Source organism: Carcharhinus amblyrhynchos, chromosome 2 (genome assembly GCF_965287045.1).
Source record: "Carcharhinus amblyrhynchos chromosome 2, sCarAmb.v2.hapA, whole genome shotgun sequence".
NCBI lineage: Eukaryota > Metazoa > Chordata > Chondrichthyes > Carcharhiniformes > Carcharhinidae > Carcharhinus > Carcharhinus amblyrhynchos.
In genome coordinates this window covers 77,772,821-77,792,631 of record NC_137325.1, presented here as the reverse complement: position 1 = coordinate 77,792,631, position 19,811 = coordinate 77,772,821, and the positions used below count along the sequence as shown (strand labels likewise).

At 40.1% G+C, this 19,811-nt stretch overlaps 1 protein-coding gene across 3 annotated transcripts in view; it reads left to right on the top strand.

Annotated features, from left to right (window-relative positions):
- LOC145355513 (glycoprotein-N-acetylgalactosamine 3-beta-galactosyltransferase 1-like) overlaps positions 1-16,859 on the top strand; it is a 33,294-nt gene extending 16,435 nt beyond the window's left edge. For all 3 annotated transcript variants that reach the window (XM_080207754.1, XM_080207746.1, XM_080207764.1), the window contains 3 exons: positions 189-434; positions 5,137-5,804; positions 11,425-16,859. In XM_080207754.1, coding sequence (XP_080063880.1) covers positions 206-434; positions 5,137-5,804; positions 11,425-11,574 — 1,047 coding nt within the window. In that variant the 5' untranslated portion in view covers positions 189-205 and the 3' untranslated portion in view covers positions 11,575-16,859. The remainder of the gene's footprint in view (positions 1-188; positions 435-5,136; positions 5,805-11,424) is intronic.
- Positions 16,860-19,811: the final 2,952 nt, after the last annotated feature.

Below are 19,811 nucleotides of genomic sequence, written 5' to 3'. Positions count from 1 at the left end.
GACATACAATAATCAAGGCTATCACTTAGAACTTCCACACAAATCGAAGGATGAACATTTCAGTGAGTCATTTTGAAAGATTGGGTAAAAGGAAAAAAACAAATTCTTGATTGGCTGTTAACATTTGTAAATTGCCTTGTAATGAAATGTGATCTATTCATGATGACTCTTTCTTTCTTTTTCGCCAGCACGTTATTGCTTGGAAATGGCAGTGAGACGGTCTGTAATTTCTCTGCTCATGTTTTGTTGTGGGTTGGGATTAGGATTTGTCATCTGTCACCTCGTGATTAACGCAATCCATAAGGAAGCACCCCGGCACAGCCATCTGCTTTTCAATGACCCTCATGGCCACTTGGAGGACTTTCACAACCACCAACCCCATCAACAAGTTCAAGGAGAGATGAATTTTAATGCTGACATCAGTCAACATAAAGGTATCTTTTTAATTTTATGTGATACTGTAGGAGAAGGGATAACCAGCCGTGGTCACTGAAGGAAATAAAGGAGAGTATTAAATTAAAAGTTGATGTGTTCAGAGTGGCTAAAAGTAGTGGGCAATTAGAAGATTGGGAAAGGTTTAAAAATCAACAAAGAATGAGAAAGAAGTTGATAAAGGAAGGATAGACTATGAAGCTAAACTAGCACTAAATATAAAAAAGAACAGTCAGAGTTTTTTCAAATATATTAAGAAGAGAAGGCTGGCTAGAGTGAATGTTGGACCCTTAGAGGATGAGAGGGGGGATTTAGTGGTGGGAGATGAGGAAATGGCGGAGGCCTTAAATAAGTTTTTTGCCTCAGTCTTCACGGAGGAGGACGCAAATAGTTTGCCGGATATTAAAGATAGAAGGATGGTAGGAGTTGAGGGCCTGAATGTGATTACTGTCACTAGAGAGGTAGTGCTTGATAGACTAATGGGACTGATGGTGGACAAGTCCCCAGGACCGGATGGAATGCATCCCAGGGTTCTGAAGGAAATGGCAGCGGTGATAGTGGATGCCTTAGTGATTATTTACCAAAATTCGCTGGATTCCGGGGAAGTGCTGGAAGATTGGAAAATGGCTAATGTTACGCCGCTGTTTAAAAAAGGCAGCAGACAAAAGGCTGGGAATTATAGGCCGGTTAGTTTAACGTCTGTAGTTGAAAAAAATGCTTGAATCCGTCATCAAAGAAGAAATGGCGAGGCACCTGGAAAAGAATGGTTTGATAGAGCAGACGCAGCACGGATTTGTTAAAGGGAAGTCGTGTTTGACGAATTTATTGGATTTCTATGAGGATGTGACTAGTGCGGTAGACAGAGGGGAACCGGTGGATGTGGCGTTTCTAGATTTTCAAAAGGCGTTTGATAAGGTGCCTCACAAAAGATTGCTTTAGAAGGTTAGGGTGCATGGAGTTGGGGGTAAGGTGTTAGCATGGATAGAGGATTGGTCCTCTAATAGGAGGCAGAGAGTTGGTATCAATGGGTGCTATTCTGATTGGCAGTTGGTGACAAGTGGAGTGCCACAGGGATTGGTGCTGGGGCCTCAGCTATTTACCATTTATATAGATGATCTGGAGGAGGGGGCTGAAATTTGCTGATGACATGAAGATGAGTGGAAAAGCAAATTGCGTGGAGGGTGTGGAAAGTCTGCAGAGGGATCTGGATAAGCTGAGCGAGTGGGCGAGGACCTGGCAGATGGAGTACAATGTTAGCAAGTGTGAGGTTATCCACTTTGGCAGAAATAATAGTAGGAGTGATTACTATTTAAAGGACGAAAAGCTGCAGCATGCTATAGTGCAGAGGGACCTGGGGGTCCTTGTGCATGAGTTGCAAAAACCCAGTCTGCAGGTGATCAAGAAGGCGAATGATATGCTGGCCTTTATAGCACGGGGGATAGAATATAAAAGCAGGGAGGTCTTGCTGCAACCGTATAGGGTACTGGTGAGGCCGCAGCTGGAGTACTGTGTGCAGTTTTGTCGCCGCACTTGCGCAAGGATATATTGGCCTTGGAGGGAGTGCAGAGGAGGTTCACTAGGCTGATACCGGAGATGAGGGGGTTGGACTATGAAGAGAGACTGAATAGACTGGGTCTGTACTCGGTGGAGTTTAGAAGGATGAGGGGGGATCTTATAGAGACGTATAAGATAATGAAAGGGATGGATAGGGTAGAGGTAGAGAGATTCTTCCCACTTAAAAAGGATAGCAGGACTAGAGGGCACAGCCTCAAGATAAGGGGGGGAGCAGTTTAGATCGGAGTTGAGGAGGAACTTCTTCACTCAAAGGGTGGTGAATCTCTGGAATTCTCTGCCTGTTGAAGCGTTGGAGGCTACCGCGCTAAATATATTTAAGTCACGGGTAGATAGGTTTTTGACAGACAAGGGAATTAAGGGTTATGGGGAGAGAGCAGGAAAGTGGAACTGACCCACTTCAGATCAGCCATGATCTTACTGAATGGTGGGGCAGGCTCGAAGGGCTAGACGGCCTACTCCTGCTCCTATTTCGTATGTTGTTATGTTCTTATTTAGCTTCTGGACTTGTTTTTTTGTCCATTACTTCATGGTATGTTTTCCTGCTTCTAGCGAGGCTGTGAGAGCTATCTTCTGTTTCACTGCTAAGCTACAACTGCTGTGAGTTCAGCCAGAACTACTCAAAAAGCTTTCCTACCTTCAAGGTGCATGCCCTAGTTGCCAAGCAACAGCTTTTTTTTTTCTCCAAGCTCATCTTTATTTTTCACTTCATAAATTCTCGAAGCCCAATACAGACATCATTTGAACTGAAACCAAAACGCCTCATAGATGAAAACACCTTTGTTTAGCCGTAAGAAGTCTCACAACACTCAGTGACTCACCTGACAAAGGAGCAGCACTGAAAAAGCTTGTGATTCCAGATAAACCTGTTGGACTTTAACCTAGTGTTGTGAGACTTCTTAATATAAAACAGAGGTGTTTTCACTGTGAGTGACTCACTTGATGAAGGAGCAGCGCTCCAAAAGCTTACAATTCCAAATAAACCTGTTGGACTTTAACCTAGCATGGGACTTCTTACTGTGCCCACCCAGTCCAATAGCAGCATTTCCACATCTTTGTTTAAATGAAACTAGAGTTTCACCCTTTCTTACACAAAAACACTTAAACTCACTTAAATCTGTACCTTATTTCTAATATCCCAACAATAAAGCATAGACCATTTAGAACCACATTTGCTTCCTGATAAAAGCCATAATACACTTAGCAGAAACTCAAATAGTAATATGAGCTTTTCTGCTAGATATAATAGGACCTCAGATGGGGCCTTGGAAATACTTTACTGAAACAAATTTGTTTCAACTCAAATTGTGTTGGCTTTACTTTTGTTGTTGTTGTTTCAAACACATATAAAAAGAATGTGTGTATTAATATCCGTATTTCTTCCTGCATTGATTTTCGGCACCCCTTCACTTGCTATAATAGTCAATTCATCTTCATGTTCAAATATTGAGAAAACAATACAATGGCCATTTAAAAAATATTTTCTTGAACTTGCTTTCCTTCTAGTATACACTAGAATGAATGAATTACCCCTTTAAGTCCATAAGATATAAGAGCAGAATTAGGTCACTCAGTCTGTCAAATCGGCTCCACCATTTGATCATGATTTTTCAACCCCATTCTCCTGCTTTTTCCCCGTAACCCTTCATCCCTTTACCAATCAAGAACATATCTATCTGTGTCTTAAAGACACTCAATGACCTGGCCTTCACAGCCTTCTGTGGCAATGAATTCCATAGATTCACCACCCTCTGGCTGAAGAAATTACTGTTCTAAAAGGCCGTCCCTTTACTCTGAGGCTGGGCCCTCAGGTGCTAGTCTCTCCTAATAATGGAAACATCTTCCCCAGGTCCATCTATCCAAGCCTTCATTATACTGTAAGTTTCAATGAGATTCCCCCTCATCCTTCTGTTCGCCATTGAGTACAGACCCAGAGTCCACAGACGCTTCTTGTATGTCAATTTTTTTATTCCCAAGGTCATTTTCGTAAACCTACTCTAGACCCTCTTCAAGGCCAGCACATCCTTCCTTAGATACAGGGCCCAACGTTGCTTGCAATATTCTAAATGTCGTCTCACCAGAGTCTTACAAAGCCTCAGCAGTACGTCCCTGCTTTTGTATTGTAATCCTCTTGAAATGGATGCTAATGTTACATTTGCTTTCCTAACTACTAAGTCATCCTGCAAATTGACCTTGAGAGAGTCAGATTTTCTAAATGACACAATAGGGAGTGAATTTTTGAGACATTATTGCAGTCCCAGATGGATGTTTAATTCTTGGCTGAACCATTTCTAGTATGCTAGTTTTTTCTCAATTAATGTTAATTTGCAGTTCACATCTCTCTGTCTAGCAACTTCCCTTACAACCACAACCGCCTTTTAACCGTAACCACAAAAAAAATGTTTGTACTGAAGAATCAGAAATTTTTTGTTCAAAATATTTATTTTACCAAGCCATAAAAGGTATTATTGGAACTCCTACATTTATCACAGTTTTTTCATAATGTAATGGCAAAATACTGCAGGTGCTGGAACTCTGAAATAAGAACAGAAAATGCTGGATAAATTCAGCAGGTCTGGCAGCATCTCTGGGAAGAGAAATAGAGTAATCAAAATTCTAACAGGACTAGACAGGGTAGATATTCCCGCTGGTGGGGGAGCACAGAACCAGAAATCACAGTCTGAGGATTCAGGATAGACCATTTAGGATGCAGGTGAAGAGACTTCACCCAAAGAGTGAGCCTGGGGAATTCATTACCACAGGAAGTAATTGATGCCAAAACATTGAATATATTGAGGCAACTAGATATAGCACTTGTGGTGAATGGGATCAAAGGTTATGGGGAGAAAGCAGGATTAGGCTATTGAATTGGACAATCAGCCATGATCATAATGATTGGCAGTGCAGGCTTGAAGGGCCAAAAGGCCTCCTCTTGCTCCTAACTTCAGTGTTTCTATTTAAATGTTTTGAGTCTGTATGACTCTTTCAATGCTCCTTAGTTTAGAGGTATTTTAACTGAAATAAAATGGGTACCGAATATTCTAAATGTTTATAGCTGATATTTTAAACTGATTCTCTTGGATAATATTTTGTCCCTAGTTTTAAATAAATACATTTATCTTCTCTACTCAGATGAAAACAGAAGTGTCGCAGATGAACTATATAAGAAAGTGCGAGTCCTCTGCTGGGTGATGACTGGGCCTCAGAACCTAGCCACAAAGGCTAAACATGTCAAAGCCACATGGAGCAAAAAATGTAACGTTGTACTTTTCATGAGCTCAGAAGAAGATAAAGATTTCCCTACGGTGGGACTGGGTGTGAAAGAAGGCAGGGACCAGTTATACTGGAAAACTATCAAAGCTTTTCAGTATGTTCATGAGCATCACTTGAATGATGCTGATTGGTTTATGAAAGCAGATGATGACACTTTTGTGATTGTTGACAATTTGCGTTGGCTGCTATCAAAGTACTCTCCTGACCAGCCTATATTCTTCGGAAGAAAATTTAAGCCATATGTTAAGCAAGGATACATGAGTGGTGGAGCTGGGTATGTATTAAGCAAGGAAGCACTAAAAAGATTTGTTGATGCCTTCAAGACGGGGAAATGCACTCACTTTACATCAACCGAAGATTTAGCCATGGGGAAATGTATGGAGACCGTTAACGTAGAAGCTGGTGATTCCAGGGACACAAATAAGAAAGAAACATTTCATCCTTTTCCACCAGAGCACCATTTATCAAAAAGCTACCTACCCAAAACTTTCTGGTACTGGAACTATTGTTTCTATCCTGCTGAGGAGGTAAGACATCTTACATATATGATTACTTTTTTAGGCTGACCAATATTTTTCACTTCATCCCATCAGTCATTATCTTTCATGAACAGGTTGGTCCAGCTGAGAGAAAGATAAAACAGATATCATTCAGTTCATTACATTTTGAGTTATACTACATGAAAATTCATTAAGAAACAATTATAATATGTGAGGACATCTGTGATAACAGACATACAAACACAGGAGAAGGTTTTTTTCACTCTATCTGTATGTAGAAAATGAAGCTAAGTTCCTTAATCTGGAAATTGTCCATACATCTGAATTTGTTGGTTTACAAATATTGAGAAATCAGTAATTTGTAAAGTGTTTTTGGATTGACTTTAAATCTGATAAATGAGCTTTTTCCTTTCCTGTTCTTTCAAAAATGAGTTTATTGGAACTACCCAGTGCAAATAATATGTGCAACCTTTTTGTAAAGTTGTGCATTATTATATAACTTGAAAATAAATTGTAATTTTTGTGCTCTACATCTTGTCAATCTTTCCCATTTTAACAGATCAGATGCCACTGCACTTTTTTGAGCATATTTTGGATGGAAAGGAACATTTTAATTTACATGTGATAACATGCTAGAAACTTGTGCTACTGTTTTTTATACATTAAGTAAATAAGAACATAAGAAATAGGAGCAGGAGTAGGCCATCCAGCCCCTCGAGCCTGCCCCGCCATTCAATAAGATCATGGCTGATCTGTCGCTGCTCAGTTCCACTTTCCCGCCCTCTCCCCATAACCCTTAATCCCCTCTCTTATCAAAAACCCATCAACCCACGTCTTAAAAATATTTAGCGAGGCAGCCTCCACCACTTCAACGGGCAGAGAATTCCAGAGATTCACCACCCTTTGAGTGAAGAAGTTCCTCCTCAACTCCGTTCTAAACCGCCCCCCTTTTATCTTGAGGCTGTGCCCCCTTGTCCTACTGTCTTTTTTGAGCGGGAGGAGTCTCTCCACCTCTATCCTATCCATCCCATTCATCATCTTATACGTCTCAATGAGATCTCCCCTCATTCTTCTAAACTCTAACGAGTACAAGCCTAGTTTATTCAGCCTCTCCTCATAGCTCAACCCCCTCAACTCCGGTATCAGCCTAGTAAACCTCCTCTGCACTCCCTCCAAGGCCAAAATATCTTTGCGCAGGTGCGGCGCCCAAAACTGCACACAGTACTCCAGCTGCGGCCTCACCAATGCCCTATACAGCTGCAGCAAGACCTCCCTACTTTTATATTCAATTCCCCTCGCTATGAAGGCCAGCATCCCATTCGCCTTCCTGACCACCTGCTGCACCTGCAAGCTGGGTTTTTGCGACTCAGGCACAAGGACCCCGAGGTCCCTCTGCACCATCGCCTGCTGCAGTTTTTCGCCCTGTAAGTAATAGTCCTTCCTACCATTCTTCCTACCAAAGTGGACCACCTCACACTTGCCAACATTAAATTCCATTTGCCAGTTCCTGGCCCATTCGCCCAGCCTATCTAGATCCTTCTGCAGACTCTCCACACCCTCCGCACAATTTGCCGTTCCCCCAATCTTGGTGTCATCAGCAAATTTCGACACCCTACACTCGGTTCCCTCCTCCAGATCATCTATATAAATGGTAAATAGCTGAGGCCCCAGCACCGACCCCTGGGGCACTCCACTAGTCACCATCCGCCAATCCGAATAACACCCGTTGACCCCCACTCTCTGCCTCCTATTTGACAACCAATCCTCTATCCACGCTAACACCCTACCCCCAACTCCATGTCCCTCGACCTTCTGCAATAACCTCTTGTGAGGTACTTTGTCAAACGCCTTCTGAAAATCTAGAAAGACCACATCCACCGGCTCTCCTCTATCCACCGCCCTAGACACATACTCATAGAACTCCAGTAAATTTGTCAGACACGACTTTCCTTTAATGAAACCGTGCTGCTTCTGCTCTATCAAGCAATTCCCTTCAAGATGCCTCGCAATTTCCTCCTTAATGACAGATTCTAACACTTTACCTACCATAGACGTTAAACTAACCGGCCTATAATTCCCCGCCTTTTGCCTGGCACCCTTCTTAAACAACGGCGTAACATTAGCCGTTTTCCAATCATCCGGCACTTCCCCGGAATCCAGCGACGTCTGGAAAATAACCACCAAGGCATCCACTATCACCTCCGCCATTTCTTTCAGAACCCTCGGATGCATTCCATCTGGTCCTGGGGACTTGTCCACAGTCAGCCCCTCCAGTCTGTCGAGCACCGCCTCTCTAGTAACAGTAATGTCATTAAGACCCTCCAGTCCTACCACCTTTCCATCTCTAACACCCGGCAAATTATTCACGTCCTCCTCCGTGAAGACAGAAACAAAAAAGTTATTCAATACCTTAGTCATATCCCCATCCCCTACCACTAGGTCCCCTTTCTCACCCTCTAAAGGACCAACATTCACCCTAGCCAGCCTCTTCCTTTTTATATATTTATAAAAACTCTTGCTATCCTTTTTTATATTAAGCGCTAGCCCAGCTTCATAGTTTCAAATTTAAGGACCATTAATGATCATAGCAAAACAATACAAGGACTTGGAATACTGGTTGCGTGGCTAAAGAAGAGGGAATATTCAGGGGAGTGCTTTTACCTTTTTTTAAGCGAATGTTGGTCAAGGGATAAAAATTGGCCCTGGACATGCGGGTGAACCTACTCCTCTTCATTTGAAATGGTATCCAGAGGTGGTATTTACATTCCCTGGAGAGGGCAGACTGGGCCCCCTGTTTAATGTTTCATCTGGAAGACAATAATGCCATATTGCTATCTGATTGGAGGAAGCTGATTAGCACACACTGTTTGTTAATCAAGCTAACATAGCTTTGCAAGGATTTCCAGTTGCGTGAAGTTTGAGACCAATCAGGTCAGTTAAACCAGAGGGCAGTGGGTTTTACCTCCTTCACAGAATTTCCACAGGTCTAGGGGATTGTGGACTGCACCCATATGGCCATCAGCAAAGCACCATCAAAACAGTTTTCGTCAATCAGGAGGAATTCTACCTGTTCATTGTGTAGCGGGATGTGAGCTTCGTAAGAGGATTTTGCAAATGAGCACAAAGTATGCAGGAAGACCATAAGATGTAGGAGCAGAAGTAGGCCAGTCAGCCCATCAAAGCTGCTTGCCATTCAATGAGATCAAGATTAATCTGATAATCCTCATCTCCAAGTTCCTGTCTTATCCCTATAACCCTTGATTCCCTTACTGATTAAAATCTCTCTCAGATAAAACCATAAGTCATAAGAGCAGAAGCAGGCCATTCAGTTCATGCCACAATGATTCGTTCTTCAGCAGCCTTCAGATCTATTACTCTTCTCTCAACTAGAAAACCTCAAGCATTGATTTGTGGGGGGGCAAGTGGCCACTGAGAATTTGTCTAGCGATCCCATTGAGGAACCCCAACACAGAGGCACAGAGGAGATACAACTGGACACCTATGACTACAAAAGCCAATAGAAAACAGGGCTTGCACAAAATGAGGTTCTGTTGCCTTGACTGAGCTTGCTCTTCAACATGCTTCAGCAAGGGTTTCCTCAATTATAGCAATGTGCTGAGCCCTGCACGACATGGCACTGAAGTGAACACTGCAGCTGATGCCAGTGGTGAGCACCTGCTATCCTGGGAGACATTATTGAGGTATAAAAAAGTGCAGGGTGGAACTTTGAGAAGCAATTGGGAATGCAAATTGGGGATATGAGAAAGCTGTGGCTGGTAAAAGTAGGGAAAATCCCAAGGTATTCTATAAGTATATCAATGGGAAGGGTTTAACCAGGGAAAGAGTAGGGCCCATTAGGAACCTGAGGGGCAATTTGTGAGTAGAGCCAGAGGACATTGGTAGAGTGTTGAATGAATACTTCACATCTGCCTTAACCCAAGAGAATGAGGACAATGGTATGGAATTCAGGGAGAGAGACTGAAGTTCTTGAGCTAATTGACATAGGAAGGGACAAGGTATTGGAATTATTGGCATTAAGTGGATAAATCTCGAGGTCCAGATGAATTGTGCCTCGGCTGCTGAGGCAAGGGAGGAGATTGCAGGGGCTCTGACCCAAATTTTCAATTCCGCCCTAACCACGGGGGAGGTGCCAGATGACTGGAGAACAGCTAATGTGCTTCCGCTTTCAAGAAGGGTTGCTGCGATAAACCAGGGAACTACAAACCAGTGACACTCACATCAGTGGTAGGGAAACTTAGAGAAACTTCTCAGGGAAAGCATCCATCTCCACTTGGAGAGGCAAAGCTGAAGAAAGGAGGTCCTGTCTAACAAATTTGATTGAATTTTTTGAGGAGGTGACCAGGTGTATAGACAAGGGTCGTGCAGTCGATGTAGTTTGTATGGATTTCAGCAAAGTCTTTGACAAGGTCCAACATGGGAGACTTGTAAAGAAGATAAATTCACGTGGGATACAGGATAAGGTGGATTCAAAATTGGCTCAGTTGTAGGAGACAGAGGGTGATGACAGAAGGCTGCCTTAGTGACTGGAAGCCAGTGTCCAGTGGCGTACCACAGGGATCTGTGTTGGGCTCCCTATTATTCATCATTTATATAAATGACATTGACTACGTGCGGGTAGGATTAGTAAGTTTGCAGGTGCCACAAAGATTGGACAGGTGATTAACAGTGAGGCAGAGTGTCTTGGGCTACAAGACATGAGTAGGACCCTAGGAAGTTCTGTGGAACAAAGGGACTTGGCATGTTTGTCCACAGATCTCTGAAGGTGGAAGGTCATGTTAGTAGGGTGGTGAAAAAGGCATATGAGACACTTGCTTTTATCAATTGAGGCATAGATTACAAAAGCAGGGCAGTCATGTCGGGGTTGTACAGAACTTTGGTGAGGCCACAGCTGGAGTACTGTATGCAGTTCTGGTCTCCAGAACTGTGGTTACATTGGAGGGGGTGTAGAGGAGATTCACCAGGATGCTGCCTGAAAATTTACATTATGAAGAGCGGTTGCGTAAGCTTGGGTTGTTTTTGTTGGAGTAGAGAAGACTGAGGGATAACTTGATCGAGGTGTACAAGATTGATCCGTAGGTGAAGAGCAGCTGTTCCCCTTTGTTGAAGGATCAGTCACAAGGGGACCTATGCTCAAGGTGAGGGGCAGGATGTGAGGAAAAGTTTTTTTTTACCGAGAAGGTGGTGACAGTCTGGAATGCACTGCCTGGGAGTGTGCTAGAGAGGAGTTGCCGCAGATCCTTTAAAAAATTTCTGGATGAACACAGTGGAACCTGTGGCCACACATGCTCTTGCTAACACTCGCCTCTCTAACATTTTCTCTCACACGCCACACACAATCACTCTCTCTTCATGTCTACAACACAGACCCCGCAGTTTCTCAACCACCCTTTTTCCCCCGCAGGCCCTCCAGATCCTCCCTCTACCCACATGACCCTCCGTCTCTCCCCCTCCTGAAATCCTGTTTTTCTGTTTCACACTCATCCCTGCTGGCATTTGCTACTCCTCCAGTCGCAGACTGCTTTACTTCCCCATTTGCTGCCGATAAGCTCGTGAGTGAACATGTATTTAAAATTTGGTACCAAATTTACACACTTGAGTTTTTTAATGCTGTTTGTTTTCTTCTTAGGGGCCTGGATGTTGTTCTGATCTGGCAGTTTCATTTCACTACATTGATTCTAAGACCATGTACTATTTGGAATACATGACTTATCATCTACGACCGTATGGCTACAAATTTAGGTATAATCCAGACTCTCTGCCAAAGAAGCCTGAGTAGCCAGAATGAATTTTTGTAACAGTTCTGTGTGAGAAACAACAAATGAAGAAACTGTAAAAATGCAAATATTAGAAATCAATGATGAAGAGTTTAGTGATCGTCAAAAATGTTTTGGAACTTCATCCAAGTTACACTGGACCATACAAACCTAAATGCAACAGTTATCTGTAAGGTTATAATTCACATGAAGTTAATAACTGATAACATCAATCAGGTTATTTTCTTTCAAATGTATTTTATGCTTGCTTGAAGAACTAGCAAAATAATTTGTATAAATACAAATAAAAAGCATTTATAGCTTTCCTATGGCTTAGTAGAAAATATATTGACTTGTGTCTTGGCGTTTAGTCACAGAGCAGAAACTTAGCTAATTTATTTTTGTTTACTCATCTTAGATGAGTTACTTTAACTCAGCAACAATTAAGGCCACCACAAACGGATTCAATTTTGCTGGGCTAGGAAGGAGTAAGAATATTCAGGTTTCTTATTTCTGATCACATAGATTTGCATAAGAAAACATGCACATTGGATGGAAATAAGATTAGGTAGTGATATTTATAGTAAACAATTGCTCTGTGTCACATCTAAATGGCCATTTGGAACAATATTGGAGAGCTGCAGCAGTTTTGGAACTGTAGCCCAGTAGGGTTCAAGATAGAAGGACTAATTAAGAGTAGAATATTAGGTGGGGTCATTAAAATGTAATCATTGCCATTAGATATGTTGTCCAGGTGGAGATTAATGATTATGTGTACATAATTGAAGTTAAAAATGATTTTTTTGGAATTAATCATGGGTATAAATTTAACTTCAATGGAAACAAAAACAGGGAAAAATTTAAAATGGGCTACCAGCATCCATTTTACACTGTCCCACACAGTCAATATTATCACAATAGAATCTTGCATTTGGTCCTTTGTACCTGTGATGGCTAGAGCTTTAAATTAGTTACTTTGCCCTACTCTCTTCCTATAGCCTTATGTTTTTTTTAAATGTTAAACCTGCAGCAGGTATTGTATTCAGTTTAAAGTTGTGTTTGTGAAATCGATGTGTCGAGCATGAATGTATTGAGGATTGATTGTTTGGAATAGAAACAAGTTATTTTGACTGTCTATGCAAATTTTATGCAAATGTTTCATGATCTGAACTATCTTATCTAATCCCACAATTCTGGCACATTCTATTCCCTTGTAACATTTCCAAAGATTTGATGGATTCCACTTCCATATGGATTTAGAGAATTTCAAATTCTAACCACCTTTTAGTTTGCCTTTAATAATGCTGCGCCCCAGAAAATCATTTTTTAAGCAGCATGGATTAGACATTTATGTATACAATCTGAAAATACACAATGACTTTGTAAAATTAAAAACTGCAGATTTCCCACTTTAAAATTGTACAATTAACAAAGAGCTTTGACAAAGGGTCATCTGGACTTGAAACATCAGCTCTTTTCTGTCCTTACAAGTGCTTCCAGACCTGCTGAGATTTTCCATCATTTCGCTTGTTTTAAATTATACAAATATAGTTGTTAGGTTTGATGTTGAATCTTTGTTTAAACAGAATTGAGATTTATGGACGTGATGACAAATTTACTTTGTACTAATGTCTGCACAATTCATTGAATAGAAATGATTTGGTTCTTGTTTTCTTAACTAAAAGCAAATGAATCTATTGCCAAGCAATTTTTGGATAATAGATAAATATGCTTTCCCACCAATGTCAAAGCCATTTCGCTATATAAACTAATTGGTTTACATTAAAGTGTAAAATGGATGCTGGTGATCTGACAGCTCATTTTAAATGTTTCCCTATTTTATATAAACTTAGCTGGATGGCTGGTTCGTGATGCAGAGCGATGCCAACAGCACGTATTCAATTTCCATACTGGCTGAGGGTACTCATGAAGATCTGCATTCTCAACCTTGCCCCCTAGCCTGAGGTGTAGTGATTCTCAGGTTAAATCACTACCAACCTATGGTCATCTGGGACTATTGAGATTTTTAATTTTTATATATGAACTAATGTTTGGAGTTGGAAATTAGCACTGATCAGGATTTTCAATTCTCATTGTGTAAAGGAAAATGTTTTGGATAAATGCACTATCTGTATATAGGTTCTGGGAAAATATTTGACATTTTGTTTATCTGGTTGCCTTGTTTACACTACTGATGTGGAATTATCTCAAATAAATTATTTTGTGTTTAGTTTTGCTAGAAATGGGAAACATGATGTGAAATATTTTTGGTGTAACAGCGTAATTGCTGTGCACTACACATTTTAATGGAAACAAAATATTCCTCTATGTTGCATGCTTACTTAATGTTATTGTTTTATATGAAATTGAATGAATAACTTTGTTCAGTGTCGCTGTACAATTGATTAATTAGTAGAAACTGACCAATGCCTAGCATATTAACTGACGTTTCCTGTGGATTATTTTCCGCCTGGACAAAACAATGCCACAAGGAGCAAAAAGCAAACATAATGAACAATTGAAAATGTGCTAAACAACAAGTCTTCATTGCTTCACAACTCAGGCCTAAAACAAGAAGCTTTACATTTAGCTGCGATATTAAAGTGTTTTAAAGCTGTTGCAAGCCAATTTGGGGTTCCGTTTTAGTTAACTGTAATTCATCTAAGTATGCTTTTAACAGCTTACTACAGCACTCCATTATATCCATCAGATTTATTTTGGATATTAATAAATCATCCTACACCATATGCAAACAGAATTAATTTTGTGCTTATTTGTGGTAACAACATCATGTAATGATGCTGTGAGATAAAAGACAGAACAGTTAATGCATCTATTTGTAGTTTTTTTGCTCTTTAAAGGAGAGAGTAATTCACTGATTTTTAGATATAAATAGAAGAGCGAAAGAACATAATTAAAGCACTGAGCTGCTATCTTAGCACAATTTGTTTTACTCCCTCGCAGGTGGTCAGAAGTTAATTTGGAAACTATTTTTTATCCTAACATATGTTCCCCAAGAAAAATGTTTCTGCAGTCTAAAGTAGTGATCGAAATGCACAATTCATCATGAAGCAGTTGAAAGAGAAATATAAGTTAAGGTTTCCTTGAAGATCATTTATGTGATGCTAGTCTTTTTTTTAAAAGTACTATTTAGTTTACCTGATGTTTTCATTAGTTGCTTCAAACCTAAGTTGAACAAAGACGAATAGTGCAATCAATTGGACTGGTTTCACATTCCAAATATGGACAAAGTTTCCTCATGGCAGAGCACTAGTTTAAAAATGATTTTTAAGAGTTATTTTCAGCATTAAAAGTATCCTTAGGAATGATTTTTAAAAAGCATCTACATTAAGTTACTTCGAATTCTTAAATTTGTGGAAAGTATATTTCAAATCAGTTTTGTTTGGAAGAATGCCATGTCATGATTGTTCTGTGTGCAGCATTTTTGTTTATTTCAAAGGTGGAAAATCTAAGTGTTAATATAGTTTGTCAGCAGACATTTTATAATGAGAACAAATGAAAATGACGACTGTTTTACATTGGGCCCAAACCTTAGGTGTACAGAATACGCTCATGGGAAGTTTATTGTAGCTAAACAAGAGCATGCAGCTATGGTGGTCAGTCTTCTGGGCCTTCTGTTCGCCATGGGTGCAAATCCCATTATGGCCGCTAATTCTTGTAAGAGGGCCAAAACAGGATTTGTGCCAAGGAGTTCAGAATGAGACTTCCCCCACCAGCAACACAATCAGGTTCACCCCCAGTGAGGCGTGAAGCTGATTACCATCTATTTAAATACATTTAACTATTCATAAACAGCTTTACGCTCCTGGTTAATCTCATGGTTGAGATGATCGTGTCGGCGGTGTGCGGCCAGTGTAGCCCACAGGTAGTCAGAGACATGGCAGAGCAGTGCTTTGGCAGTGGCCCTGGCATTGTCAAGGGGTGGGGCCAAGGAGCAGGGTGGCAATGGGGGGGAGATTGCAAGTGATGTTGGGAGAGTGGAGGGAGATTGCTGACAACGTTGAGGGGTGGGGGTGCAATCTCTGTAAAGCTGGCCTTGCTGGTGTGTTTCGGTCGCACTGCTTAAGAATGACGGTGCAATAAATGCTCCCTCCTTTTTATTGATAAAGTATCATAAGACCTGGAGAGAAAACCTGGCTGTTTCCCTGGAAGTCAGAACCTGGCACTTGCCATTTTTCGGGAAAATTTCACCTGATATGTATGGTTTAGTGTGTGTTTCTATGAGAATGCTTGATGCTTCAATCAAAGCAATTCTGTGCATTCAAGAGTTTATTTTTGTGTGCTCTAAAATTTAGTACAATTTTTAATCTATATCTGGTAGTGAAATTTCACTGTAGTTTTGGTATGATTGTAATGAATTGCCTTTATCAGTGTCAGCTTTCTCTCTTGCAGTTGATTTGATTATTCTTCTTCCTTCACTGCCCGGGATGTTAACTGATGCCTGTATTATTGAACGATTCCCAATGTAGGGCACCACATTTAATATAATTCCATCAGTGCCAAGACTCCCCATTTATGTAGTGAAGTTCATTGAGTGGTTATGGCCACCTCTTTGATATTTGGTTCATACATGGTATCAATGGGGAAAATATGGATTTGTTGCTAATTTACTGTTGTTGGAGCCAAATGCTACAATGGGCCATTTAGGTTTGTTGCGGGTTAGATTTTGCTCCTACATTACCCAGCAAAGTCCTTCAGCCACTGTCAGCAGCTATCCAAATTTCAGGATTGCTTTTCTTGACTGAGACAAGCTTATAATGTAAATTTGAATTGGTTTCTGCAGATGGAAATATTGCTATTTAATAGCTAGTTTCCTGCTGGATTGAACAAAAATACTCCATAGTACAGTATGGTATTCTAGGCGGGATATTCTTTTATAGGATTTTACATGATTAATAAGTCAAGAGCCTGAAGACACTAGTAAATTGGTTTGTTGTGGATTAACAAACTCTGTTCACTGCATTATGAAGCCCCAACTTCCTATAAATTTGGAATATTATTGTGTGAAATCATTTATTTGTTTTTCATACTTGTAAGCAATATCATGTCACCTTAATAATATCATAAAATGCAGTTGATCCTAATTGTTAGAATTTGTAATTTTAGCTCTTTTGGGATCTAGAATGTTTCAATTTTATAAGTCTTTTCAATTTATTTTTAATGTTTATGTCTATAAAGATAAAATAACATACTGCTTTTGTCAATCAATGTAATTTGGTCATGAAATTGGTTGTTGCCTTGAATTTTGCATTTGCATCCTTTCAGTGATTATACTTTATCTATAATATAACTTTCTGTATTTCACTTTAAATAGTTTGATTTGAATAAATTCAAGTTTTGTTCCATGAAATATGTGACTTAGCAGTTCTCTTTAAGAAAATAATACTTGAGAATAAAGATGTTGATGGAGTTTTTTCCATTTGCAGTGAATAACAGTTTTCATTAAAAAAAAGTCTTTGATATGTCTTAACCCTACTCCATTGTAATAGTTATTGTTAATAGTTTTTGAATGGTTACAAAATATGTTGTACAGTATGGGCTGCAGTCCTTCTCAAGGCAGGAAACTGGGTGACCTCCCAAGAGTGAACATGAGAAGAGACACCAGTATTTGTCAGCAGAATGTAATCTGGACTCTTCAAGATACAACTCCCTGATGATTTCTTGGGTAGCACTTTCTTCCTCTTGTAATTCCTTGCTGTGCTGTTCTGGCACCCTGACCAGGAGGGTGCATTTGCTGAAGCTCCTTACTATTCTGTCCATTGTTAACCTGCTCCAATTAACTTCTTTGTTCAACAGTTTCCTCTAACGACATCAGATGCCTAATTGATATCAACATATTTATATTTCTCTCAGGAACCCACCTACTCAGATGGAGTAGAGACCTTTAAGAAATTGTATTTTTTGGAATCGTATAGAACTAATGGAATTAGATTGCACATTATTAATTCCCTCTCCAAATAATCTGGGGACATTGGAGAATGACTTTTGACACTTTGCCTTTCTATCCAGCAAATGACCTTCAGCATGAGGTAACCAAAATAAGTGATCAAATGTCAAAGTGTTGGAGAGGGAGATAGGTGATCACTCCGACACCTTGGGTGCCTGCTCTGTATACATTGGTTTGAACAGGTGATTGATACAGGGTAAACTACCAATCCCTAGAAAGAATATATTGTTAAGTAGTTGGAATGAAATGAAAAGTAAAGAATTGGATAAAAAAAAGGCTGATAGGGATTTAACTGTGCTAAGGACTAGTGAGATGTAGATTAGCCAATTAGTGTGGTAAACAGATACTTTGTTAGGCAAAATGTCGGCTAGCAGTGTAGGAGCATAGCCATGCCCAGTTGTGAAGCAGAGCTTTAAAACATCTTTTTTAAGTTATTTATTAGTCACAAGTAAAGCTTATTTTAACACTGCAATGAAGTTACTGTGAAATTCCCAAGAGTCGCCACATTCTGGTATCTGTTCGGGTCAAGGCACCTAATCAGCATGTCTTTCAGACTGTTGGAGGAAATTGGAGCACCCAGAGGAAACCCATGCAGTCATGGGGAGAATGTGTGCATACTCCACTTAGACAATGACCCAAGTTGGAAATTGAACCCGGTCCCTGGTGCTGTGAGACAGCCGTGCTAACCACTATGCCGCCTGTCTTAGAAAGAATCAAGAAGTTGAACAGAGTCTGTGTGAGACCTCAAAGGTTCTGCACTAAACTAGAAGAAAGATTCTTAATATAAAGCTACAGGTCCTGTGTGATAATTATTTTCTGCATTTGGTTCATGGTGTCAAAATCTTTGGGATGTTGTTTTGGGGAAAGTGCATTTTTGGATTTTAGGAAAATAGATTTGGATTGAGGGGGTAATTTAAGTATACTGACTGGGTAACCATTATTGTAGTTGTAAATGTTGATTTTTGAGATCAACAGGACGAGACAGCAATAATTAACAATCTCACAATTAGGGATCCTCTCGGAAGGAGCAACTACATTATGGTTGAATTTAAAATACAGGTGGCATGTGGGAAGGTAAAATCCAATACCAGTGTTTTGTGCTTAAACAAAGGAGATGACAATGGTTGGCTAAGGTATACTGGGAGCAAAAACTTTATGGTGGGACAATTGAGGAAGAGTGGAGGACTTTCAAAGCAATTTTTCAGTGTTAGCAAAAATATGTACCAGTAATAAGGAAGGACTGTAGAAAAAGGGATAATCAGCCATAGGTATCTAAGGAAATAAAGGACGGTATAAAATTGAAAGAAAGTGCATACAAAGTGGCAAAGATTAGTGGGAAATTAAAGGATTGTGAAATCTTTAAAGGTCAACAGAAAGCTAAAATACAGCTATAAAGAAAAGTAAGGTAGATTAGAAGAGTAAACTAGCTCAGAATATAAAAACATAGCAAATTTTTCTATAAAGATTTAACAAGAAAAGCAATGGTTAAGGTAAGCATTGGTCTTTTAGAGGATGAGAAGCGGATTTAATAATGAGGAAATGGCGAGACACTTAACAGGTATTTTGTGTCGGTCTTCACAGTGGAAGACAAATAATGTCAAAAATTGATGACAAAAAGGCTATGGCAGGTGAGGACCTAGAAACAGTCATTATCATTAAAGAAGCAATGTTAGGTAAGCTAATGGGGCTAAAGATAGGCAAATCTTCTGACCTTGATGGAATGCATTCCAGAGAAGTAAAAGAGATGGTGTGGAAAATAGCATATGCACTCGTGGTAATTTACCAAAATTTTCTGGACTCTGATGCAGTTCCAGTAGATTGGAAAACAGCAAATGTGACGCCACAGTTTGAAAAAGGAGGTAGACGAATAGCAAGACACGAACCGGCCTCTAGTTAAACTTCTGTAGTGGGGAAAATGCTTGAATTTATCATCAAGGAAGAAATAGTGAGACACCTAGATAGAAATTGTCCCATTGGGAAGACACAGCATGGGTTCATAAAAGGCAGGTCATGTTTAACTAATTTAATGGAATTTTTTTGAGGACATTGCGGGCGGTGGACAATGGGGAACCAGTGGATGTGGTGTATCTGGATTTCCAGAAGGCATTTGACAAGATGCTGTGCAAAAGGTTTACTGCATAAAATAAAGGTGCATGGCATTACAGGTAATGTATTAGCATGAATAGAGGATTGATTATCAGAAAGCGAAGAGTGGGATAAATGGGTGCTTTTCTGTTTGGCAGTCAGTGACTAGTGTGTGCCTCATGGATTAGTGTTGGGACTGCAATTGTT